At 45.6% G+C, this 27,805-nt stretch overlaps 1 protein-coding gene across 4 annotated transcripts in view; it reads right to left on the reverse strand.

Moving 5' to 3' along the window:
* The window catches only part of LOC122552178 (adhesion G protein-coupled receptor E3-like), a 121,535-nt gene that overhangs the window by 76,805 nt on the left and 16,925 nt on the right, over positions 1 to 27,805 (reverse strand). Inside the window, exons 2-6 of one of the 4 annotated variants that reach the window (XM_043694744.2) lie at positions 21,297 to 21,386; positions 15,494 to 15,637; positions 13,880 to 14,026; positions 7,827 to 7,973; positions 6,736 to 6,885 (exon numbers count right to left, since the gene is read on the reverse strand). In XM_043694744.2, coding sequence (XP_043550679.2) covers positions 6,736 to 6,885; positions 7,827 to 7,973; positions 13,880 to 14,026; positions 15,494 to 15,637; positions 21,297 to 21,386 — 678 coding nt within the window. The remainder of the gene's footprint in view (positions 1 to 6,735; positions 6,886 to 7,826; positions 7,974 to 13,879; positions 14,027 to 15,493; positions 15,638 to 21,296; positions 21,387 to 27,805) is intronic. The other 3 variants (XM_087983454.1, XM_043694745.2, XM_043694747.2) reach the window with 3 other exon arrangements.

A 27,805-nucleotide genomic window follows, 5' to 3' on the forward strand; every position in this document is an offset into this window, starting at 1 on the left:
AGTCTTAGGGAGTGTTGTATAATATCCAAACTGACAGGTCTGTACAGATTGAGGGAGTGTTGTATAATATCCAAACTGACAGCTCAGTACAGATTGAGTGAGTGTTGTATAATATCCAAACTGACAGCTCTGTACAGATTGAGGGAGTGTTGTATAATATCCAAACTGACAGGTCTGTACCGATTGAGGGAGTGTTGTATAATATCCAAACTGACACCACAGTACAGATTGAGGGAGTGTTGTATAATATCCAAACGGACACCACAGTACAGATTGAGGGAGTGTTGTATAATATCCAAACTGACAGGTCTGTACAGATTGAGGGACTGTTGTATAATATCCAAACTGACAGCTCAGTACAGATTGAGGGAGTGTTGTATAATATCCAAACTGACAGGTCTGTACCGATTGAGGGAGTGTTGTATAATATCCAAACTGACACCACAGTACAGATTGAGGGAGTGTTGTATAATATCCAAACTGACAGCTCAGTAGAGATTGAGGGAGTGTTGTATAATATCCAAACTGACAGCTCAGTACAGATTGAGGGACTGTTGTATAATATCCAAACTGACAGCTCTGTACAGATTGAGGGAGTGTTGTATAATATCCAAACTGACAGGTCTGTACAGATTCAGGGACTGTTGTATAATATCCAAACTGACAGGTCTGTACAGATTGAGTGAGTGTTGTATAATATCCAAACTGACAGCTCTGTACAGATTGAGGGACTGTTGTATAATATCCAAACTGACAGGTCTGTACAGATTCAGGGACTGTTGTATAATATCCAAACTGACAGGTCTGTACAGATTGAGTGAGTGTTGTATAATATCTAAACTGACAGCTCAGTACAGATTGAGGGAGTGTTGTATAATATCCAAACTGACAGCTCAGTACAGATTGAGGGACTGTTGTATAATATCCAAACTGACACCACAGTACAGATTGAGGGAGTGTTGTATAATATCCAAACTGACAGCTCAGTACAGATTGAGGGAGTGTTGTACAATATCCAGACTGACACCTCAGTACAGTCTGATGGAGTGTTGTACAATATCCAGACTGATGCCTCAGGACTGATTCCTGAAGAAGGGCTCATGACCGAAACGTCGATTCTCCTGCTCCTTGAATGCTGCCTGACCTGCTGCGCTTTTCCAGGAACACATTTTCAGCTCTGTCACCTCAGTACAGTCTGAGGGAGTGTAGCTCAATGAATACATTGTCACCTCAGTATAGTCTTAGGGAGTGTTGCTCAATGTATAGATTGTCACCTCAGTACAGTCTGAGGGCCTGTTGCTCAATGTATATATTGTCACCTCAGTACAGACTGAGGGAGTGTTGCTCAATGTGTAGATTGTCATCTCAGTACAGACTGAGGGAGTGTTGCTCAATGCATACATTGTCACCTCAGTACAGTCTGAGGGAGTGTTGCTCAATGTGTTGATTGTCACCTCAGTACAGACTGAGGGTGTGTTGCTCAATGTGTAGATTGTCATCTCAGTACAGACTGAGGGAGTGTTGCTCAATGCATACATTGTCACCTCAGTATAGTCTTAGGGAGTGTTGCTCAATGTATAGATTGTCACCTCAGTACAGACTGAGGGAGTGTTGCTCAATGTATACATTGCCACCTCAGTATAGTCTTAGGGATTGTTGCTCAATGTATAGGTTGTCACCTCAGTACAGTCTGAGGGCCTGTTGCTCACTGTATATATTGTTACCTCAGTTCAAACTGAGGGAGTGTTGCTCAATGTGTAGATTGTCACCTCAGTACAGTCTGAGGGAGTGTTGCTCAATGTGTAGATTGTCACCTCAGTACAGTCTGAGGGCGTGTTGCTCAATGTGTTGATTGTCACCTCAGTACAGACTGAGGTCGTGTTGCTCAATGTGTAGATTGTCACCTCAGTACAGACTGAGGGCGTGTTGCTCAATGTATAGATTGTCACCTCAGTACAGACTGAGGGAGTGTTGCTCAATGTGTTGATTGTCACCTCAGTACAGTCTGAGGGCATGTTGCTCAATGTATAGATTGTCATCTCAGTACAGACTGAGGGAGTGTTGCTCAATGTATACATTGTCACCTCAGTACAGTCTGAGGGCCTGTTGCTCAATGTATATATTGTCACCTCAGTATAGTCTTAGGGAGTGTTGCTCAATGCATAGTTTGTCACCTCAGTACAGACTGAGCGCCTGTTGCTCAATGTATATATTGTCACCTCAGTACAGACTGAGGGAGTGTTGCTCAATGTGTAGATTGTCACCTCAGTACAGTCTGAGGGCGTGTTGCTCAATGTATAGATTGTCACCTCAGTACAGACTGAGGGCGTGTTGCTCAATGTGTAGATTGTCACCTCAGTACAGACTGAGGAAGTGTTGCTCAATGTATAGATTGTCACCTCAGTACAGACTGAGGGAGTGTTGCTCAATGTGTTAATTGTCACCTAAGTACAGTCTGAGGGCGTGTTGCTCAATGTATAGATTGTCACCTCAGTACAGACTGAGGGAGTGTTGCTCAATGTGTTAATTGTCACCTAAGTACAGTCTGAGGGCGTGTTGCTCAATGTATAGATTGTCACCTAAGTACAGTCTGAGGGCGTGTTGCTCAATGTGTAGATTGTCACCTCAGTACAGTCTGAGGGCGTTTTGCGCAATGTGTTGAATGTCACCTCAGTACAGACTGATGGCGTGTTGCTCAATGTGTAGATTGTCACCTCAATACAGTCTAAGGGAGTGTTGCTCAATGTGTTGATTGTCACCTAAGTACAGTCTGAGGGCGTGTTGCTCAATGTATAGATTGTCACCTCAGTCCAGACTGAGGGAGTGTTGCTCAATGTGTAGATTGTCACCTCAGTACAGTCTGAGGGCGTTTTGCGCAATGTGTTGAATGTCACCTCAGTACAGACTGAGGGCGTGTTGCTCAATGTGTAGTTTGTCACCTCAGTACAGTCTGAGGGCCTGTTGCTCAAAGTATATATTGTCACCTCAGTACAGACTGAGGGAGTGTTGCTCAATGTATACATTGTCACCTCAGTACAGACTGAGGGAGTGTTGCTCAATGTATACATTGTCACCTCAGTATAGTCTTAGGGAGTGTTGTATCATATCCAAACTAACAGGTCTGTACAGATTGAGGGACTGTTGTATAATATCCAAACTGACACCACAGTACAGATTGAGGGAGTGTTGTATAATATCCAAACTGACAGATCTGTACAGATTGAGGGACTGTTGTATAATATCCAAACTGACACCACAGTACAGATTGAGGGACTGTTGTATAATATCCAAACTGACACCACAGTACAGATTGAGGGACTGTTGTATAATATCCAAACTGACAGCTCTGTACAGATTGAGGGAGTGTTGTATAATATCCAAACTGACAGCTCAGTACAGATTGAGGGAGTGTTGTATAATATCCAAACTGACAGCTCAGTACAGATTGAGTGAGTGTTGTATAATATCCAAACTGACAGCTCTGTACAGATTGAGGGAGTGTTGTATAATATCCAAACTGACAGCTCAGTACAGATTGAGTGAGTGTTGTATAATATCCAAACTGACAGCTCAGTACAGATTGAGTGAGTGTTGTATAATATCCAAACTGACAGCTCAGTACAGATTGAGGGAGTGTTGTATAATATCCAAACTGACAGCTCAGTACAGATTGAGTGAGTGTTGTATAATATCCAAACTGACAGCTCTGTACAGATTGAGTGAGTGTTGTATAATATCCAAACTGACAGCTCAGTACAGATTGAGTGAGTGTTGTATAATATCCAAACTGACAGCTCTGTACAGATTGAGTGAGTGTTGTATAATATCCAAACTGACAGCTCTGTACAGATTGAGGGAGTGTTGTATAATATCCAAACTGACAGGTCTGTACAGATTGAGGGAGTGTTGTATAATATCCAAACTGACAGCTCAGTAGAGATTGAGGGAGTGTTGTATAATATCCAAACTGACAGCTCAGTAGAGATTGAGGGACTGTTGTATAATATCCAAACTGACAGCTCAGTACAGATTGAGGGAGTGTTGTACAATATCCAGACTGACACCTCAGTACAGTCTGATGGAGTGTTGTACAATATCCTGACTGATGCCTCAGGACTGATTCCTGAAGAAGGGCTCATGCCCGAAACGTCGATTCTCCTGCTCCTTGAATGCTGCCTGACCTGCTGCGCTTCTCCAGCAACACATTTTCAGCTCTGTCACCTCAGTACAGTCTGAGGGAGTGTTGCTCAATGTATACATTGTCACCTCAGTATAGTCTTAGGGAGTGTTGCTCAATGTATAGATTGTCACCTCAGTACAGTCTGAGGGCCTGTTGCTCAATGTATATATTGTCACCTCAGTACAGACTGAGGGAGTGTTGCTCAATGTGTAGATTGTCATCTCAGTACAGACTGAGGGAGTGTTGCTCAATGTATAGATTGTCATCTCAGTACAGACTGAGGGCGTGTTGCTCAATGTGTACATTGTCACCTCAGTATAGTCTTAGGGAGTGTTGCTCAATGTATACATTGTCACCTCAGTATAGTCTTAGGGAGTGTTGCTCAATGTATACATTGTCACCTCAGTACAGTCTGAGGGAGTGTTGCTCAATGTGTACATTGTCACCTCAGTACAGACTGAGGGCGTGTTGCTCAATGTGTAGATTGTCATCTCAGTACAGACTGAGGGAGTGTTGCTCAATGCATACATTGTCACCTCAGTACAGTCTGAGGGAGTGTTGCTCAATGTGTAGATTGTCACCTCAGTACAGACTGAGGGTGTGTTGCTCAATGTGTAGATTGTCATCTCAGTACAGACTGAGGGCGTGTTGCTCAATGTATAGATTGTCACCTCAGTATAGTCTTAGGGAGTGTTGCTCAATGTATAGATTGTCACCTTAGTACAGTCTGAGGGCATGTTGCTCAATGTATAGATTGTCATCTCAGTACAGACTGAGGGAGTGTTGCTCAATGTATACATTGTCACCTCAGTACAGTCTGAGGGCCTGTTGCTCAATGTATATATTGTCACCTCAGTACAGACTGAGGGAGTGTTGCTCAGTGTGTAGATTGTCACCTCAGTACAGACTGAGGGAGTGTTGCTCAATGTATACATTGTCACCTCAGTATACTCTTAGGGAGTGTTGCTCAATGTAATGATTGTCACCTCAGTACAGTCTGAGGGCCTGTTGCTCAATGTATATATTGTCACCTCAGTACAGACTGAGGGAGTGTTGCTCAATGTGTAGATTGTCACCTCAGTACAGACTGAGTGTTGCTCAATGTGTAGATTGTCACCTCAGTACAGTCTGAGGGCGTGTTGCTCAATGTATAGATTGTCACCTCAGTACAGACTGAGGGCGTGTAGCTCAATGTGTAGATTGTCACCTCAGTACAGACTGAGGGAGTGTTGCTCAATGTATAGATTGTCACCTCAGTACAGACTGAGGGAGTGTTGCTCAATGTGTAGATTGTCACCTCAGTACAGACTGAGGGAGTGTTGCTCAATGTGTAGATTGTCACCTCAGTACAGACTGAGGGCGTGTTGCTCAATGTGTAGATTGTCACCTCAGTACAGTCTGAGGACGTGTTGCTCAATGTGTAGATTGTCACCTCAGTACAGTCTGAGGAAGTGTTGCTCAATGTGTAGATTGTCACCTCAGTACAGTCTGAGGGCGTGTTGCTGAATGTATAGATTGTCACCTCAGTACAGACTGAGGGAGTGTTGCTCAATGTGTTGATTGTCACCTCAGTACTGACTGAGGTGAATTGTCCCCTTCACACCATGACCCTGATCATTAATATACATCAGGAACATCTGGATCCCAATACCAACCGCTGGGGAACTGTCCTCCATCCCCTGCTGCTTTGATAACTTTATTTTGTACCCTTCAAAAAAATTATTTAGGCAGTGTGCTATCGTCTCTGACCACAATGACACCCTTCAAGAGTATTTGCTGTAAAATTATATGGGATTCATGCAGCCGTTAGTGAAGTTTAATCAACATAAATCTTTCTTTCCCTAATTGTTTCTGACCTGCTCTAACAAAGTGATCTCTCAGAAAGCCCACTGGATGGCATGATTTCAAGACAAGTTCATTCAGTGGGGAAGTAATTCTTAAATGGCAACAATACAGTCAGGAGATCATCTGTTGGCAATTGTCCCTCGATTTCAGACCCCAGCATTTGTCAAGACTCCTTGTGGTAGACTGGTAGTGTCCTAACCTCAATCCCACCCGCTCCTGAGTTGTGTAATGATATTTCTGTACAAAGTTAAAAATCACGCAACACCAGGTTATAGTCCAACAGGTTTAATTGGAAGCACTAGCTTTCGGAGCGACGCTCCTTCATCAGGTGATTGTGACAAAGCTAGTGTGCTTCCAATTAAACCTGTTGGACTATAACCTGGTGTTGTGTGATTTTTAACGCTGTACACCCCAGTCCAACACCGGCATCTCCGAATCATGATATTTCTGTTCAAATTGATTCAGAAATATATAGAACATAGAACATTACAGTGCAGTACACACCCTTCGCCCGTCAATGATGCGGCCCAGGAGATCTGAGTTAATCCCTGCTTGGTCTCAAGGTGTGTCATAACATCCTGAACACATTGGTCAGAAAACATTGGAAAAAATGTCTCAGGAGGTTTAAGCCAACAAGCAAGAATATGAAATAAACCTTCCAGGTAACATTACTTACCTTTTAAGGTGAATCAGGGCAATGATAGTCTTACCTTGGCAGCCTTTCCCGTATCCGGTAAAAGCCGTCCCTCCATTTGACCGGGCAAATCCTTCATGGCATGTACAATAGAAACTCCCTGCATTGTTATGGCAGCTTGCATTATATCCACATATTGTTGGAGAAGTCTCACACTCATTGTAATCTGTAAGGAAATCCAGGAATATGAAGTACTCTTGCGTTTTAAGGATTGGATCCTTTTTTGGTTTGAATGGTGTAACGTGTAACATCGATATGATGAGTGACAGGAGTCCGTGCAATTTACTAAAGGACAGGGACAGCAAATGAGAATAGTGAAGAAATTGGGGAGTGGGTGAAATTGGAAGAAAGTGGAAGTAGGGAAGCTTTTGAAGATTTGGGTCTAACTTCCAGAAGTATAAAGGGGGAGGAGTAGAGGAACACTACTGGTGATAATTCAGAGACAGACATGTGTAGCTTTGATTAGGGATTAGTGTGAGCTTGAAGTTAAGCTCAGGAAGTCAGAATGAGACCGACATTGCATCATCCTGTGGAAAAATCAAAACATTATGGCACAGGAAGGGATTCTTCGGTCTATTGAATCTGTAGTCTCAGGAAACCAATAGGAATTGTTGCTGGACTGCGCTGGGCAAAGTCAGAAGTCACACAACACCAGGTTATAGTCCAACAGGTTTATATGAAATGACAAGCTTTCATAGCGCTGTCCTTTTGTCACCTTCAAATAAACCCGTTGGACTATATAACCTGGTGTCGTGTGATGTCTGTGTGGTGCTGGAAAAGCACAGCCGGTCAGGCAGCATCCGAGGAGCAGGAGACTCGATGCTTTGGGCAAGAGCTCTTCATCAGGAATGAGGGGGTGACCCAAGGGGGCTGAGAGACAAATGGGAGGGGGTTGGGGTTGGGGCTGGGTGAAGGTAGCTGGGAATGCGATAGCTAGATGAAGGTGGGGGTGTGATGGTGATAGGTCGGAGAGGAGGGTGGAGCGGATAGATGGGAATGACGATGGACAGGTACAAGAGGGTGGTGCCAGGTTGCAGGCTTGGGACTGGGATAAGGTGGGGGAAGGGGAAATGAGGAATGTCTGATTCAATCTGAAACTGTACTCACCTTTACAGGAGGACTTGTTTTTACCAGCAAACTGGCGATCGATAGACACAGAGTAAAAGCCTTGATTACACGTACAGTAAAAGCTTCCTTCAGTATTGTGACAGGTCGCATTGGACGGACATGCATCAGACAGACATTCGTCTTTATCTGTAATGGAAGAAAAAAGATAAGCAGGTGAATAATGTTCAACACTAGCCCTTAGTAAACAGGACCAGGCTTGAAACATAGCCCAAACACAGACAATAACACACACACGCCCACACACACTCACCCACACACACACCCACACACAGACCCACACACACTCATACACACACCCACACACACTCATACACATCCACACACACACCCACACACACCCACACACACTCACACACACACACCCACATCCACACACACTCATACACACCCACACACACACTCACACACACTCACACACACACTCACACACACCCACACACACCCACACACACTCACACACACCCACTCACACACACACTCACACACCCACACACACACACTCACAGATACTCACACACACACACACCCACACACACACACACACTCACACACACTCACACACCCACACACACACACTCACCCACACACACACAGACACTCACACACACACACCCACACACACACACCCACACACACACAGATATCCCCCCCACACATACCCACACACACTCACATGCACAGACACAGACACACAGATACACCCCCCACACACATAGACACAGACACATACCCACACCCAAACACCCACACCCACAGACACAGACACACACTCACACACCCACACACACACACCCACCCACACCCACACACACACCCAACCACTCACATACACACACACACCCACACCCACACACACAGACACACAGACACACATCCACCCCCCCCACACACACACATCCACACACACAGACACACCCACACACACACATACCCACTCATACTCACACACACGCATACAGACACACACACACACACCCACACACACCCACACACACACACTCACACACACACACACAGACACTCACACACACACACACACACAGACATCCCCCCCACACATACCCACGCACACACTCACACGCACAGACACAGACACACAGATACACCCCCCCACACACATAGACACAGACACATACCCACACCCAAACACCCACACCCACAGACACAGACACACACTCACACACCCACACACACACACACCCACCCACACCCACACACACACCCAACCACTCACATACACACACACACCCACACCCACACACACACCCACACACACAGACACACATCCACCCCCCACACACACATCCACACACACAGACACACCCATACACACACATACCCACTCATACTCACACACACACATACAGACACACACACATGCACCCACACACACAGACACACACACACACACTGTTGATTTAAATAAAGCTTATCCATGAGTTGCCATAACTTAAGTCCTGGTCAGCATCCTAGAATCCCTATAGTATGGAAACAGGCCATTTGGCCCCTCGGGTCCACACCAAGCTTCCAAAGAACACCTCATCTAGGCCCACCCCCCACCTCCCCATCCCTGAATTTCCCATGGCCTATCCACCCAGCCTGCACATTATGGGCAATTTAGCACAGCCAATCCTTCTAACCTGCACATCTTTGCACTGCAGGACAAAACCAGAGGAAACCCACACAGACAGTCACCCGAGGCTTGAATTGAACCCCCATACCTGGTGCTGCGATGTAGCAGTGCTAAGCACTCAGCCACCATAACAAGCAATGGCAGCGTCAAGTCTGCACTAAGTTGAACTGTAAGTGATCAACTTGACCTGAAAAGATTGGTAGAGTCGTGAATTTAAATAAAGTGCTCACTTCTTACCTTTAGATTTTGCTTGTGATGCCAAAATACAAATTCAGCCCATCCAGTCTGCTCCACCATTCAGTAAGGCCATGGCTGAGATCACTGTCACCTCAAACCCACAGTCCTATCGGTCCCTGAAAATCTTTCAACCCTGTGTTATTCATCACGAATTTATCTGTGTCTGTCTTTAAAATATTCAAGCACTTGTCTTCAAATCTCTGTGTGAGGCTGCAGTGGTGACCCCTGAGCCAGCCTGCCTTGTTGGGTCAACAGTGTAGGGGTTCTATGGTGCTTCGGTATTCAATTTCTTTCACAACAAATACTGTCATCTTTGGGAATGGGAATGTTCTGATTGATCGAATGTTCCAGATAATGAAGAGGTCCATACAATCAGTGCAAACACACACTAAGTAAGTGAAACATAATGCAGGGGGTGTACACATCACTGTTATACTTTATTTACAGCATAAGTCACTTAAATAATAATGCAACTTTGCCTTAAATAAAACTTAGCTGTCGTGAGGCTTCTCACTCACACCCTCAACTGACTACTCAGAAATCATGGACATTGCGGTATTTGAGGAGAAATTAACTCAAAATTGAATCAAATGTTGATATTTCATGTGGCCATTCAATTGAACAATAAGTATATTCAGGTAAATGAGGTAAACAAATTAAATAATGGGACCGAATATTACCGTAGTCCTCGCGATATTTAAGGTATGTAATTTTTACTGGTTTATCAAGAGTGCTGGTTAAAACAAAAGTTGCTGTAAATAACAATCAAGTAACTTTCCTTACTGGACCTGCAAACTAAACTTTCACAATTCATGTCTCTCAAATCCCTCTGCAGCTGAGCACTGTACAATCTCTCACCATTTTGATAACATGCTTCTTTGACATTTTCCCAACGCACTGCGAAGTTTCATGTTTTCCCACCTTATACCCCATTTGCCAGACTCATTTAACTTATCCATATCTTGTGGCAACTTCCTTATGTGCCTTCACTCCCAGCGTCCTGACCTATCGCTGTGCTGTCAGCAAACCTGACAACTGTACTTTTCATTCCTTTGTTAAAGTAATTGATATAAAATGGAAACCGTTGGAGTCCCAGCATTAATGGCTGCAGTACATCTTGGCAACCTCGAAGAGACCCAGTTATGCCAGTCTTTTAGTTTGCCCTCTGAATAAATTTAACCCGTTCTTTTAGCCTGAGCGCAAGGTCCTGCAGATTGTGATTATTCGCTTTGAGGAGCGGAGAATGTTGGGAAAGAGGTGGCAGGATGAAGGACAGTGCTCCAGAATTCAGGGCAACATGAGTCAAGACACATGGAGGTAGAGCTAGGATGGTAGGACGCAATGGCAGAGCAGAGGCACAGATTAGAATGATGCTGCAGCGACTTGTTTTCTATTACAGTCGGGGATACTGTAATTGAGACCTGAGGGGCAGGACTCAACCAATAAGGACACGAGCTGCAGTTGAGATGGTTCTTGTGTAGGGTGAAGCAGCAGTTTGCGTAGGGTGGCGATAAGGCCATAAAGACATAGGAGCAGAAGTAGGCCATTCAGCCCATCAAGTTTGCTGTGCTCGTTAATGAGATGTGAAGATGCTTTATCCCCTATGACCCTTGATTCCATCTTCCTGGTTAAAAAGCTTATTGTCTCAGCCTTGACTATATTTAATGACCCAGCGTTGCTAGGCCCTCTGCGGTAAAGGATTGCACGGATTACCCATTCTCTGAGAGAAGAAATTCCTCCTCATTGCTGTCGTAACTGTGCTTACTTGTTAAGGTGTGGGATGAAGAGAAGTTTTGGGAAGGTTGCAGAGGGCTTTGAATGGCAAGATATGATACTGAGGGAACACTTGGAGGAGAATGAGGGTGAGCAGAGTCAAGATTTGACAGGGACTTGGACAGTGGCTTTTTTTTCCATAGAATCCCTACAGTGTGGAAACAGGCCCTTCCAGACCACCCCAACCTTCAGAAGAGTAACCCACCCAGACACATTCCCCTAATACTCTACATTGACCCCTGACTAACGCACCTAACCTACACAGCCTTGAGCACTATGGGTAATTTAGCATGGCCCATCCGCCCTAACCTGCACATTTTTGGACTGTGGGAGGAAACCGGAGCCCCCGGAGGAAACCCTCACAGACACGAGGAGAATGTGTTTGAAACAGAAAGCACTCAGGGGTTGTATATCTTCACGTCTTGCTTCAGTGAATATCCAGGGACAATGAATCTGCTGGCAGTCAAACATAATCGGGCTGGTTTTCCTTGGTGCTTAATCTCTGAGGAGTGGCAATCCAATGTACACCTCTCCTCATTGTAACGCCATTACCATCAATGCAAAGGAGACCACTGCCACACATAATGTGAGGATGTTCTCCAGAGACCTTGGTCTTGTTAATGCTGACAATGTGTGACAATGAATCAAAGAGCACAATAGGATTTGTATAACTGAGGGCGATGCTTTGGTCAGGTGAATCTGCACACAAGGGAACAGAATTCAGCCCCGCTGGGCCCATTCCTCCAATGAATGAGATCATGGCTGCTCTGTGGCGTAAGTCAGTTCACCTGCTTTAGCCCACATTCCTTAATACTTTTGTTTAACAAAAGAAGTACTCATCTCTGGTTTAAAATTAACATCCACTGCCATTTGTGGAAGAGAACTCCAAACCTCTCCCACCCTGTGTGTCGAAGTGTCTCTCCCGAACGGTATAGCCCTAATTCTCAGACTATACCCCTCATTCTAGATTGTCTTCTAAAGGATCTCCAAACAGTGGAAATTGTTTATCTTTACCTCCCCTGCCTTTTCCTGTTAATATCTTGAAGACTTCGTTCAGATCACCCCTTAACCATCTAAATTTTCGAGAAAACAGGCCTCGTTTATACAATCTCTCCTCATAACTGTTGAAGTCCAGGTATTGTGCTTGTAAACCTACACTGTAGTCCCTCCAAGGCCAGTCTATCCTCACTGAGGTGTGGGTGCCCAGATCTGCTCACTGTACTCCAAGGGGGGGTCTAACCGTGAACATTATGCTCAATGACATTGAACCCACACAGTTACAGACAATCTACTGAGGGACAAGAATGCAGTTGGGAATAATAAGGAATTGAAGGATGGAAAGATAGCAGGCAACCAATGAGCTCTGGAGGAGAAATCCTTGTGGGAGAAGGACCGTCTTCCTTAGGTTTGGAACAAAGTAATGGCAGGAACAAGGATCCAATGGAATGGAAGCAATTGATTGGAATGGGGGTGGTCCAGTTGGGGAGTTTTGGCTGACACACCTGGATTAGGAAAACCAGAAACGTTGAGGGACTGCGACACACCACACCAAATATGGTTGATATGCAACTTTGACTGCGGCAGTCATAATAGTGGAGTCGCATCAGGAGCCAGATTGAATGGACTCAAAAGGGGAGCGATGGAAGTGATCAGCATTGAACTGGGCAGCAGTGATTCATTCCATTGAAGAGATCCTTTTCAGAGACGGTGAGTGAGAGCTGAGTGGGTGACCACGGAGAAAAGAAAGGGTTAAGAGTAGGTTTGAAGGGAAGTTTGAGTATATCAGCTTGGAAAGGGAGGAACAGTGCCTGAGAAAAGGGAATGGATAATGGTATTGATGTGCGTTGAGGGAGGGAGCAGTAATTGAGCTAATGGAGATAGACTGAGAGAAATGAAAGGACCAATTGTTGTTGATTTGGTTTGGTTTATTCTTGTCACATGTTAGACAGTGAAAAGTACTCATTAGATTAAATTAGACTCCCTACAGTATGGAAATCATACCTTACATAAGTACATCAGGGGAAATAGAACAGAATGCAGAATATGGTGTTACAGCTAAAAGAAAGGTGCAGAGAAAGGTCAACTCCAACCTATGAGAGGTCTGTTCATAAAGTCTGATAACAGCGGGGAGGAAGCTGTTCTTGAATCTGTTGGTACCTGTTTTCAAACCGGACAGAAAAGGGTGGAAGAGAGTATAACGGGGGTGGGAAGGGTCTTTGATCTTGTTAGCTGTTTTCCCAAGGCAGCTGGAAGTGTAGATGGAGTTAATGGAAGGAAGGCTGCTTGAGAAGATAGTGTCTGTTGGGAGCTGACTTTATAGGACACGGAGTGAACAACGAGGGGTGAAATAGGAAGCAAGAGCTATGGTCGAGCTAGTAATTGTCATCACCTCTACAGTGGGACTCAGCTTCACCAGCAAACTGATAGTTTCCGGATACAGAGTAAAATCCTCGATCACAAGTACAATAAAAACTCCCCTCAGAGTTGTGGCAGATTGCCGTGGGCCCACAGGGGTGAGAGAGACACTCGTTCGCATCTGCAAAAGAAGAACAATGAGTTTGGGAATAACTGGCTGGATTCATCATCAGCCTTTCAAGGTTATAAACCTCATGAAACATCAATGGCTCGAATTTTGCCTCAGTTTGCTGATGAGAACCTCCCAAGAACACATCTTAACCCAGACTGTTCTTTGCAAAATGACCCTTAAAGTGGAAGTGCTGAAATGGGGACACATAGAACCCCCACAAGTGTGGAAACAGGCCCTGTGGCCCAACAAGTCCACACTGACCTTCTGAACAATAACCCACCCAGACCCATTTCCCCTATATTTACCCCAAACTAATGCACCTAACCTCGACATCCCTGAACACTATGGGTAAATTAGCTTGGCCAATTCACCTAACGTGCACACCTTTGGATCATGGGAGGAAACCCACGCAGATACGGGGAGAATGTACACACGGACAGTCGTCTGAGGCTGGAATTAAACCTAGGTCCCTGGCACTGTGAGGCAGCAGTGCCAACCACTGAGCCACCGTGCTGCCTCATGACTATATCTTAGCCTAGGCTGTGCTTTGCAAATGACCCTTAAAGTGGAAACTCTGACATGGGGACACAACACTGTTACTAACCCTATTCTAATTGGAAATTAAACAACTCAGCACCACTCTGATGTCATTTAATTTTCTAAGGTGTAATTGTTTTTGTTATTAAATCTAACTGTTAACCTGAATCAAACATTCAGACTGTGTAATATTTAGCACATTTTAAGATAGGCAGCAGAGGATAGGAGGCGTCAATAGTTTTGATAAAGGTAAGATTATACTATAATAAAAAAATAGTCTGCTTTAAGAAATTATGTTCTTTCTCCAAGTGCAAGTGAAATGCATTTACAGCAGCTCCAAATCATAAAACTGTCATGGGATTTCTGCAAGATCACAATTCCAGGCCTGATTTAATTACCATGGAATATTGGATTACGCTTCTGCGCTCGTAAATATTGGCAATTGGCGTTTTTTTAGATTTCCGGGGATAATCTCTGGGTGAGATCAAAGCCAGTTTGGAAACTACATCCAGCACAATGTTCACCTTGTGCATTTTGGATCATAGCAACTTGCTGAGGAATCTACATTCATCCTCATCTTATCCCTGGTTCATTTGCCGATGGCCTTTAACCCGTGTGTCCTCTGGTTTCTGACCCACCAACTAGTGGAATTTAATTGTCCTTATTTTCCTTATCAAAGCCACTCATACTGTGATCTAACAGAGCTGTAGCTGAGGGAACAGCCAAGGCGAGGATTTACCCTTGGCATCCGGTCAGTCCTATACCTATAGGTCAACTGGCTTTGCGAGATCTGGAATGTTCTCGCTACGAGCGCCTCATAGCAAGTCCACTTCCAATCAAGATTCTCCTCAGATAGCTTTCCACTAGATTGACCAACTTGGCCTCTCCTGCGACGTAGCGAGCTACCCTAATCTGTTTCCGATGAGTAAGTGTACTGACCTCGACAGAATGACACTGTTTTACCATTGAGCAACTGATTGGACACTGAGGCGAATCCAGTCTGGCAAGTGCAGTGAAACCCTCCAATCTTGTTGTGGCAGATTGAGTAGGGTCCACATGGACCCGTGAGACACTCATCCTGGTCTGCAATAGACAGGAAACGTCATCAGCAGCAGGAAACCGGCTCAGGGGTGGGATACACAGTGACACTTTAAGCATTGCTCAATAACAAAAGAAGACGTGAAGATGAGGAAGGATTTCATCTTGAGCTCGTCGGGACTGAACTGCAAGAAAACCAACTTTAGAAAAGAACTAACGACTTAAACAGCACGTGAAGAGAGAGCTGATTGATTGGACCATAGATGTGGCGGAATATGTTAACTGTCAAGCTCCATTAAATTCAAATCAGACAAGTTGGTTCTGACTAGTCCCATATTGTCACAACAGACACGGGCTTTTCCCATGCCCTGATCTCATTGTAAAAGGTGCAGTCCATAATCAACCAATTAGCACCTGCCTCTCGTGTTGCATAAATTGTTGTTCCCCCTTTCTCAAATTGCTTTTCCTGTCTTTCAATCCTGAAGAGGGGCAGGACGAAAAAAAAACTTCAGAATCATATCTTTCCTTTGCATGGACTCAGGCCTGTACTGCCAAACAGGCACTTGACGGTTTCTCACTGGAGTTAAGCTGATGGAATAAAGTTCCTTTCTGCCTGGTCCCAAGATTTATTGATGAAAAGAGAAATGGGTTGTTCAAATGTTTCACTTCATACTCGTTAGGAACAAGTGGCAGGAATGCCAAATATGGAGACATAAATCAGATTTTCACTGATAGGAAGTGTCAGGGGTCAATGGGTTGCACCTTTATTTAGGAACTAGAGGTTCCAATGTTTTGAGTTATCACATTGGATTTGTAATGTTAAACCTGTTTCTCTCTCCACAGACCCACTGAGTTTCTCAGTGTTTGTGTCAGATTTACAGCGTCTACATATTTTGCTTCCATGTTTGTCTTGTGAACCTTTGCTTTACTATCCCTGCCTATGACTCTCCTCACTAACTTCCGATTGATCTCTCTGACACTCTGAGTGAACCTTCCCTCTCCAACTTCCCTCACGTTCTAACTTGCATTTTGCATCTTTGACACCCTGAGCCCCTCCCAGAAGGGAATACTTCAGATTTGGCGGAAATCTTCATGGTTCATGCAAAAATCTCCTCCTCAGTCAAAGCAGAATAACTCTTCCTTTCATTTTACCTCAGAATTCACCTTCTCTTTGTTGATAGCTGCTTTCGCGAAAACAAAAATTATACTTCAAACTCTTTAGTCTCCTTACTTGAGAAAGGATGTACTGGCACTGGGAGGGGGTGCATTCCAGAGTTGAGAGGGTTGATTTACAAGAAGAGACTGAGTAGACTGCGACGATATGCAATGGAATTTAGAAGAATGAAGAGGGATCTTATAGAAACATATAAAATTATGACGGGAACAGATATGATGGAAGCGGGGAGATTGTTTCCACTGGTGGGTGAAACTAGAACAAGGGGGCATTGCCTCCAAATAACGGGGAGCAGGTTTAAGATGGAGCTGAGGAGGAACTTCTTCACCCAGAGGGTTGTGACTCTGTGGCAGTCCCTGCCCAGTGAAGCAGTTTGAGGCTGCCTCGTTGGATGTTTTTAAGGTGAAGGTAGATTTTGAACTGTAACGGAATTAAAGGTGAGGGTGAGAGGGCGGGTAAGTGGAGTTGAGTCCATGAGAAGATCAGCCATGATCTTATTGAATGGTGGAGTAGGCTCGATGGGCCAAATGGCCCATTCCTGCGCCTATTTCTTATGTTCTTATGTTAGAACAAAGAACAAAGAACAAAGAACAAAGAAAATTACAGCACAGGAACAGGCCCTTTGTGCCCTCCAAGCCTGCACTGATCCAGATCCTCGAACTAAACCTGCCAACTATTTTCTAAGGATCTGTATCCCTTTGCTCCCTGCCCATTCATGTATCTGTCTAGATACATCTTAAATGGCACTATCGTTCTAGCCTCTACTACATCCGCTGGCATCGTGTTCCAGGCCCCCACCACTCTCTGCATAAAGGATGTCCCACACATATCTCCCCTAAACCCTTCCCCTCTCACTTTGAACTTGTGACCCCGAGTAACTGAGTTCCGCACTCTGGGATAAAGCTTCTGGCTATCCTCCCTGTCTATACCTCTCATGATTTTGTTGACCTCAACCAGATCCCGCTCCCCCCCTGCAAACTCCGTCTTTTTAATGAAAATAATCCTAATCTGTTCAACGTCTCTTCATAGCTAGTGCCCTCCATACCAGGTAACATCCTGGTGAGCCTCCTCTGCACCCTATCTAAAGCATCCACATCCTTTTGGTAATGTGGCGACCAGAACTGTACGCAGTATTCCAAATGTGGCCGAACCAAAGTCCAATATAACTGTAGCATGACCTGCCAACTCTTGTACTCAATACCCCATCCGATGAAGGAAAGCATGCCGGCTTTGGGAATTCCAGAGGGATTCCCTCGCTGTCCGCCAGGGGAAGGGTCATCACGGCAAACTTCCTCAACCACCTCGTCTCTGGGAGTCCTCCCTGGGAAACCGTTAAAAGCTTTTGTCAACGCCAAGCCAGAACCCCACAAGACCAGGCCACCTCCAGCCATTGAGATGCGCATCACACACAACATTTGAGTATGTGCACAAACAAAGCCCGAGTTATAAACCATCATTGATGCATCCACTGTGTTGTTCGAGAGAACCCCACCTCAGACTAAACATTTGGAGAACAAAGGTTTTCGCCCCTGTCACACAACACCACCCGCTCCTCAACAACGTGATCCATTTCCTGAACCTCCGGAAGTTCCAGTGAGAAGACAATGATGATGAATCCCAACGTTGACTCCAATGTGATAGTGCGGCCTTCCGGTGCCTGAGGAACAGTGTGTTCTATACTGGGACCTCAACCCCTCATGGTTTACAGAGCAACTGTGGTCCACCCACTGCAGTATTGATACAAACAGCAGACCCCACAAGTGCCCAGAGAGATATCACCTTCGCAAAATCCTGCCAATCCACTGGCAAGATAAGTGTGCCAATGTGAGTGCCCTATCCCAGACCAGTATCCCCAGTGATGAGGTACTGGCCACACACACAACCATGGTCCCCATTGCCTGGCAGGAACTTCCTGAAACAAGTACTCTGTAAAGGTATGTGATCACTGGGAGGGACGTGGGAATACTACAAAGAGCTGATGTACTTGTAGAAGGTATGATTTATAGAGTCACTCAGATGTACAGCAGGGAAACAGACCCTTCGGTCCAACTCGTCCATGCCAACCAGAAATCCTAACCTAATCTAGTCGCACTTGCCAGCACCCGGCCCATATCCCTCTAAACCCTTCCTATTCATGTACCCATCCAGATGCCTTTTAAATGTTGCAATTGTACAAGCCTCCACCACTTCCTCCGGCAGCTCAGTCCAAACACACACCACCCTCTGTGTGAAAAAGTTGATCCTTAGGTCCCTGTTCAATCTTTCCCCTCTCGCCCTAAACCTTTGCCCTTTAGTTTTGGAGGAGAAAAGACCTTGGTTATTCACCCTATCCATGCACCTCATGATATTGTAAACCTCTGTAAGGTCACTCCTTAGTCTCCAATGCTCCAGGGAAAACAGTCTCTCCCTCAAATTGAATTGAGTTGAATTAATTTTATTGTCACGTGTACCAAGGCACAGTGAAAAGCTTTGTCTTGTCAGCAATCCAGGCAGATCACAGAGTTAAGGAGCATAGAGAAGTAAATAATAGGTAAACAGCGGCAAAAACAAAAACACAGGTACAGGCGAATGTTAAGAGTAGGTGAGTCCATTCTAACAACAATAAGAGAGAAACTGTTTCGTAACTGACTGGTGCGTGTGTTCAGGCTTCTGTACCTTCTCCCCGAGGGTAAACGTTGTAGAAAAACGTTGCCAGGGTGGGATAGATCTTTGAGGATCGCTTGCTCTGGAAGGTACAGACAGGAGAAGAAGCTTTCACAAAGACCAACCACATTCAGTATGTCAGTGAGGGGAGCACATGGTGGCCAGGAATGAGCAGCAGGAGCTAGAGCGTTCCCATTCACCCGCCTCCTCAAACACCGCCTAGCCCTGCCTGGGGCAGTGTCCGTCACGCTGGAATAGGACGATTCCACCACCGCAGCACTCACCGTGCCCCCAGCAGGAGCTAGTCATCCCTGGGCCCTGAGGGCCTGCCATTGAAGAGGAGGGAGAGTTTTAACCACGTGGGGGAATCCAGACTTATGGGGAAAAGGCAAGGAAATGGAGTCAAGGCATCTCAAACCAGGGAATGCTGGAGCAGACTCTATGGGCTGAATGGCCTACTTCAGCTCCGCCATCTCCTGGTCATACATTTTTCCGTTTTCATTTTCTGGGACTTAGCACTGGAATGGACGTTAGGTGACTGAAAAACCAGGAGGGGGTTGCAACTCGACATTCAAGTGTTGCGTGTTGTGTTGAGCAACTTGTTGAAGAAGCAAGAGAGGGAAGGATTTGTGACTAAGTGCCACTGAGAGCCTTTTGAATGAAAGGGAATCATGTATAGAACGTAGAACATCGAACACAGGACATAGACCATAGACCATAGACCATAGAACATAGAACATAGACCGTAGACCATAGACCATAGAACATAGACCATAGAACATAGACCGTAGACCATAGACCAGAGAACATAGAACATAGAACAGTACAATACAGTACAGGCTTTTCAGTCCGTCAATGTTGTGCCAACCCTTTATCCTAATCTAAGATCAGACTAACCTACATACTCTTCATTTTACTCTCATCCATGTCCCTATCCAAGAGTTACTTAAATGTCCCTTAAATGCATGATACAAGCAACTCACTGAACTGCATCACAGAGTATTAAATGCTTTCTCCCCAGACCTGCTGAGTTTATCCATTGTCTTCCACTTCTATTATAGAGTCATCGAAGGCTACACAGTTGAGAGTGTAGTGCTGGAAAAGCATCATCCGAGGAGCAGGAGAATCGATGTTTCGGGCATAGGCCCTTCATCAGGAATGAGGCTTCTGGCTCGGGGGAGCTGAGAGATAAATGGGAGGTGGGTGGGATTGGGAGAAAGTCGCTGGGAATGTGATAGGTAAACGAAGGTGGGGGTAAAGGTGATAGGTCAGAGGGCAGGGTTGAGCAAATCGATGGGAAGGAAGATGGTCAAGAGGACGGTCCCAAGTTGGAGACTTGAGATAAGGTGGAGGGAGGGGAAATGAGGCAACTTGTGAAATTCATATTAATTCTATGTGATTGGAGGGTCCCAAGGTGGAAGATGAGGTGTTCTTCCCAGAGGTGTCAGCTGGGAAGAGTTTGGTGATGGAGGAGGCCTAGGACTTGCATGTCATTGTTGGAGTGGGAGGGGGAATTGAAGTATTCAGCCACGGGGCAGTGGGGATGCTGGGTCTGAATGTCCAGTGATGCTTTCTGAAATGATCCGTAAGTTGGCGTCCTGTCTTCCCGATGTAGAGGAGACCACATCGGGTGCGAAGGGTCTTCATCTACAGCTACAGCCCATTGCAGCCGCACTGGTTAGAAACAGCTACCTATCTGTTCGAATTCCATTTTCCAACAACTAAACATCGAAACTCAGTACAAAGTTTTGCCAAAGGTTGAAGACAAATGGAAAGGGGAAAAAAATGATGTTGATCTAAAATTGATAAAAAGATGAATAATCGCATTTCACAATTAACACTTGTCAGAATTATACCCATAAACTTAACAGCGGACTTAAAGCTCACCGACACATGTTCCATTGGTGTTGAGCATGTACCCATCTATACATGGCTGCCCAGTCACAAGCTCAGTCCAAGAGAGACAGAGATAAACCACTGGAAAAGAGAACAGAAAGTAACATTGTTTCTTGAATATTGTTTTGTTATGAAGAAGTGTTATCCAAATTATTAACCTGTAATATCATTGACTGGACATAGTACTGATGAGGGAGTCAAAAGGAGTTAAAACAAGACAATTGATCGACCATGACCTTAACAAATGGTGGTTCATGTCCAAGGGGCTGAATGGTCGCTCCTGATTCTTACTTGTTTTTGTACGTTTCATTGAGTCACCAATCCATTGAGACCAAGATAGATACAGATTAGGGATATCAGAGCAGGGAGGGTGCTTGCATCTTCTCCAAGCCTGTCAGTTTGGCCATTGTCCATCAGCATCTCGTTATTAGGCTACATAAGTCCCACATGCCCCAAACAGCCATCGCTCAATCTCAAACGTCAATGCCAACGCACACCCTACCCTATCCCTGCAACCCTGCATTTCCCATCGATAACCCACCTAGACAGCATATAGATGGGCAATGGAGCACAGCCACACCACCTAACCTGCATATAGACCGTAGACTATAAGACCATAAGACATGGGAACAGAAATGAGACCATTTGGCCAATTAAGTCTGCTCAATAATTGGCTGATAGGTTTCTCAACTCCATTCTCCCTTTGGACATGTACCACATCTGCTCAGGGATCCATAATATAACACAGGATCAGTTCACAAAAGTTCACGACCATTGAAGTGAATTTCTCTTCATCACCATCCAAAATGACTGATTATTTATTCTGGACCTGCAATCTCCACTAGTTCAAGACTGCCCAGTCAGAGACAATCTGCCTCTATTGCTTACCCTGTCAAATCCATTCAGAATCCATTATGTTTCTAATCCAACCCCTTGGCTATATAACTCCTTGACATTTGATGCCTCCACACACCTCTTTAGTGAGGTACATCAGATGAACTACCATTTCAAGGAGTGTAAAATGAGTAAGAAGATAATAAAACTGGAGCTGAAGGTAGGAAAGAAAAGATAGCATTTGGGTTTAGCACTAGAATATTTACCCTCAATGGAGTAAGGTCAAGCCCAAGCAAGAAGGTCATTAACCAGCAACAGCCCCAGTGGCTCAACAGTTAGCACTGCTGCCTCACAGCGCCAGGGACCTGGGTTCAATTCCAGCCTCAGGTGACCATCTGTGTGGAGTTTGCACATTCTCCCCGTGTCTGTGCGGGTTTGCTCTGGTTTTCTCCCACAGTCCAAGGACGTGCAGGTTAGGTGGATTGGCCGTGCTAAGTTGCCCGTAATCAAACTACCAACAGTTTGAGCTGATGACCCAAATGCCTTTCTTGACAGAGTTTACTTACACCCGTTGTGTAGTGGGATCGATGTAGGATGTTCAGTCAGTCATAAAAACATTTAATTAGGAAAAGAAAAGATGTTGTTAAACTTGAAAGGTTTCAGAAAAGGTTTACAAGGATTTTTCCTGGGAGGTCAGTAATCTATTCGATTCCCAAAATGGATTGGGAGAGTCAATGGGGAGAACAGACATACATTTGGATTTTAACCAGATTGAGTAGTCATTTTAGAAGGAAGTTAAGGAGTGCTGTAGTTTTGGAATAATATCTTGATTGTACCAGATAAAAACCATAGATTTCCCTCCTGTTCGGAAACAGATGCTTTTAAAATAAGGAACAGATTGCAGGGAAGCAATGGGCCAGTGGTATTATCGCTGGACTATTAACTCAGAGAGGAGAAAGTGAGCACTGCAGATGCTGGAGATTAGAGTTGGGAGTGCGGTGCTGGAAAATGCACAGCCGGTCAGGCAGCATCCGAGGAGCAGGAGAATTGATGTTTTGGGCTTCCTGATGAAGGGCTTTTGTCCGAAACCAACGTCGACTCTCCTGGCCCCTCGGGTGCTGCCTGACCTGCTGTGCTTTTCCAGCGACGCACCCTCGCCCATTAACCCGGAGACCCTGGTAATATTCTGGGAATCTGGGTTTCAATCCTTCTGCAACAGGTGGTAGAATTTGAATCCAATACAAATCTGGAATTGCTGATCACCATGTGCTGTTTGTGAGGGAAAAAAATCCATCTGCGTCAGTGATACCCTTCAGGAAGGAAACTGCCATCCTTACCTGGTCTGGCCTACACGCGACTCCAGACCCACAGCGAGGAGATTGACACTTAACTACTCTCTGAGCAATAAATGCTGACCTGGCTAACAATGCCCTCATCCCATTAATGAATAAATAAATAAAAATGGCGATGATCCTGTGGTTGTTACTCCTGAGACTATGTTCCACTCTCATCATTTATTTAAATGAAACTAAACTCCACTGGCAGGGTGGGATTCGAAGTGATGTTTTTCAGAATTACTAGCCCAGCAACACTGTCATTGCACCATTGTCACACCCCCTGGACTTTAGCATCAGGCTATTAACCCACAGATCGCAGCCCATTGCTGTAAAATGATGGGTATCATGAAATGTGGGACCACTGAGTGCTCTACACTGAGGTTCCAAGGCTGGGGCTTCAGATTGTAAATATTCTGAAACGCACCATGCATCAAGTAAGATGCTTCGAGTCAGAGGAAGGAAGTGTTACACCAGAACCCAGAGCCAAGGAAATGAACATGGAATATCAGCATGGATTAGGATGGCATGGTGGCTCAGTGGTTAGCACTGCTGCCTCACAGCACCAGGGACCTGGGTTCAATTCCAGCCTTGGGTGACTGTGTGGAGTTTGCACATTCTGCCCGTGTCTATGTGGGTTTCCGCCGGGTGCTCTAGTTTCCTCCCACAGTCCAACAATGTGCAGGGTTGGGTGGATTGTCCATGCCAAATTGCCCATAGTGTTCAAGGAGGTGTAGGTGCACTAGTCAGGGGCAAATGGAGAGTGAATAGGGTAGGAGGAATGGGTCTGGGTGGGATACTCTTCGGAGGGTTAGGTGGGACTTATTGGGCCAAATGGCCTGTTTCCACACTGTAGAGATTCTGTGATGATGAGCAATCACAGCTCACAGTCTTGAAACTAAATCACTGATCGAATGAAGGAATGAGACCCAAGCTGTGGAGCTCCTTTCTGCACTAAAACAGATTGTGTTGCTGAGTCAACACATTTTGACTGGTTAGGTTGAGGCTATAAATTTTCTTCTGGTGACCATAAATTGTCAGCCCAGGGTGAACAGTCACAGGACCCAGTGAGATCAGCTCAGTGACTTCACCATCGGTTATAGAGTGAGGACTGCCTGGGAGAGAGGGATGGGGTGGGAGAGAGGGGTAGAGGGAGAGAGGGAGAGGGAGTGCAATACCATGAGTGTGAAAGAGGAAGAAATGGAGAGTGAGAGAGAGGGAGAGCAAGAAAGGAAGAGAGATAGAGGGTGAGCAAGTGTCGGGGAGAGGGAGAGGGAGAGAGAGAGAGAGAGACAAGGGGGGAGAGAGAGAGCGAGAGAGACTGTGATTGAGAGATGGAGAGGAAGAGCACAGGCAGAGAGAGAGAGAGAGACACACATACACTGTAAGTGAGAGGAGGAGAGAGAGAGCCATACTGTGAGTGAGAAAGTGTGTGTGTGTGTGTGGGTGAGAGAGAGAGAGAGACTGCTTGCGAGAGAGGAAGAGAGTGAGAGCCACAATGAAAGAAAGAGAGAGAGAGAGAGAGACACACACACACTGTGAGTGAGGGAGGGAGGGAGAGAGAGAGAGAGAGAGAGCGAGGAACAGAGAAAGCCATACCTTGCGTGAGAAAGAGAAACAGGAGACAGAGAGAGAGAGAGAGAGGGACTGTGAGTGAAAAAGAAAGAGAGAGAGCTTTAATGAGAGAGGAAGAGACAGTGAGAAAATGAGTGAAGGTGGGGAAGAGAGAATAAGAGATGGTCTGTGAGAGTGGGAGAGAGAAGCACACTATTGCAAAGGGGTAGAAGGAGCAGACTGTTTTGAGGAGTGAGTCAGAACTGTATTATGTGGCCCACCTGTTCACACAGATAACCCCGGGAGGGTGGGTTTGCAATGCTGGCATCTCAGCTTGTGAAGCTGGGGTTAACTGGACTGGGAACCTTTCAGGCAGATTCTCTGTGACATTAGCATCAGGGTTTCAGGTAAGCCACGGCACACTGTATTGTGGGTGATGTGCTTAAAACCACCAGCACTGTGAGACTGGGTGGAAATGGGCAGGCAACTTGCAGAATCGAAAGGTTGCAGAGTTTTACAGACAGACTTGTGCTAGCACCGCACGGATACATGCAGTCACCTCAACACAGTCAAACAAGCATTGGATGGAGAACAGTAGAGTACAGGAACAGACCCTTCGGCCCATCAAGACTCTACTCACCCATGACCCCTTTCCAAACGGAAAGTGTTTGTTCCATTTTATCCCATTTTAGGGGTGTCAAAATCCAAAAGGACTGGAACTGTTGGTCACCCCCCCGCCACATGATAAAATGTTGCGTTCCAATCACACCCCACACACAAAGACACTTTTCCTGACTTCTCCCTTCATTCCTCCCCTGAACTTTCTTAGTCTCTGCCCATTTTCCCCCGGAGAGTGGGGAGACAGTGGGATTCTCTACCACGGAAAGCGGTTGAGGCCGAAACATTGAATGTTTTCAAGGAGTCAGATATAGTTCTTAGGGCGAAAGGGACCAAAGGGTATTGGGGGAGAAACCAGGAACGGGGGACTGATGATTAGCCATGATTCTGGTCTCCTTCCTATCGGAATGATGTTGTGAAAGCTGAGAGGGTTCAGAAAAGATTTACAAAGATGTTGCCAGGGTCGGAGGATTTCAGTTACAGGGAGAAGCTGAGTAGTCGAGAGCTATTTTCCCTGGAGCGTCGGAGGCTGAGGGGTGACCTTATAGAGGTTTATAAAATCATGAGGGGCATGGATAGGGTAAATGGACAAGGTCTCTTCCCTGGGATGGGAGACTACAGAACTAGAGGGTGAGAGGGGAAAGATTTAAAAAGGGATGTAAGGGGCAACTTTTTCATGCAGAGGGTGGTGAGTGTATGGAATGAGCTGCCAGAGGAAGTGGTGGAGGCTGGTACAATTGCAACATTTAAAAGGCATCTGGCTAGGTATATGAATAAGAAAGGGTTCAGAGGGATATGGGCCAAGTGCTGGCAAATGGGACTAGATTAGGTTAGGATATCGGATCGGCATGGACCAGTTGGACCAAAGGGTCTGTTTCTGTGCTGTACATCTCAATGACTCTCTGGCTCTACATGGAATGGTGGGGCAGGTTGAAGGGCCAAATGGTCTGCTCCTGCCCCTATTTTCTATGTTTCGGAATGGAAGTAACCGGCCTTAATAATTCCTTTGTGTGCTCTCACCCTCCTGGTGTTAACCTGGAGAAGGTTGATAAAATGAGGAGGCAGGCTATCGAAATGTTCGTCATGCACTCGCAAAGGGAACAATAATTTATATCAGGTGAGGAGAGGCCCACTGACGTCTTGCTCTGATTCGTACAGGCATTGCCATGGAGAACACACCAAAAAAAAAACGTTGGCTGCTATGTTTTGGGCATCAGTTGGCTCATAGAAGATGAATCCCTACAGTGTTGAAGCAGGCCATTCGACCCATCGAGTCCACACCTACCCTCTGAAGACTATCCTACCCAATCACCCAGCAGTTCCCATGGCTAACCCACACTCAGCCTGCACACTATGGGGCAATTCAGCACGGCCAAACCACCTTACCTACACTGTGTTGGACTGCAGGAGGAAACCCATGCAGACATGGGGAGAACATGCAAGCTCTACACAGATGGCCGCCCAAGGCTGGAATTGAACCGGCCGTGAGGCAGCAATGCTGACCACTGAGCCACCATGCCACCTAGTTGGCTGGATGACTGATTTGTGATGCTGACAATGTGGGTTCAATCCCCACAGCAGCTGAGATTACCCTAAAGGATTCTTCTTCACAATGTCTCTCCTTGCCCTGAGGCATGGTGACTCTCAGGTTAACTCACTGCCAGTCATCACTCTCTCTCTCTCTCTCTCTCCCTCTCTGTCACTCCCTCTCTCTCTCTAATGAGAGAGTAGCCTGAGGGTCTGGTAGGACGATGGTGACTTTACCTTTAGTCTGGCCCTTTCCTCTGTCTAACTCTAGGCTGGATTGTTGATTAGCAGCAAGCACTGTATAATCTACAGTGGGAGGATGCATCTTAAATTGCCCATTCTTTACCAAGCAAAGATATCCTCATGACAAACTTGACAAGACAAGAGGCTGACTGCAGCTAGACCAGTCTCGTCTTTGACGTTCAATGTGTTACATCTGTGTCTGAGATCCATTCATTTTCCGATAAGGCCTTTGGTACTCTTTCCTGAGTGTATCTGCTCCCAGAGTGTTTAAATGTGGCACTCAATGAGAACTCAGAACTGGAGCAGGTGCGGATCTCACTGTAAACAACATTTATTTTTGAGCAGCCCACACCCCAATCATGTGTCAACTCTTTCTCATGAGCGGTCAGC

The sequence above is a fragment of the Chiloscyllium plagiosum genome, unplaced genomic scaffold (genome assembly GCF_037043375.1).
Source record: "Chiloscyllium plagiosum isolate Xiang-an unplaced genomic scaffold, Cpla_swu_hap1 HiC_scaffold_45, whole genome shotgun sequence".
NCBI classification, from domain to species: Eukaryota; Metazoa; Chordata; class Chondrichthyes; order Orectolobiformes; family Hemiscylliidae; genus Chiloscyllium; species Chiloscyllium plagiosum.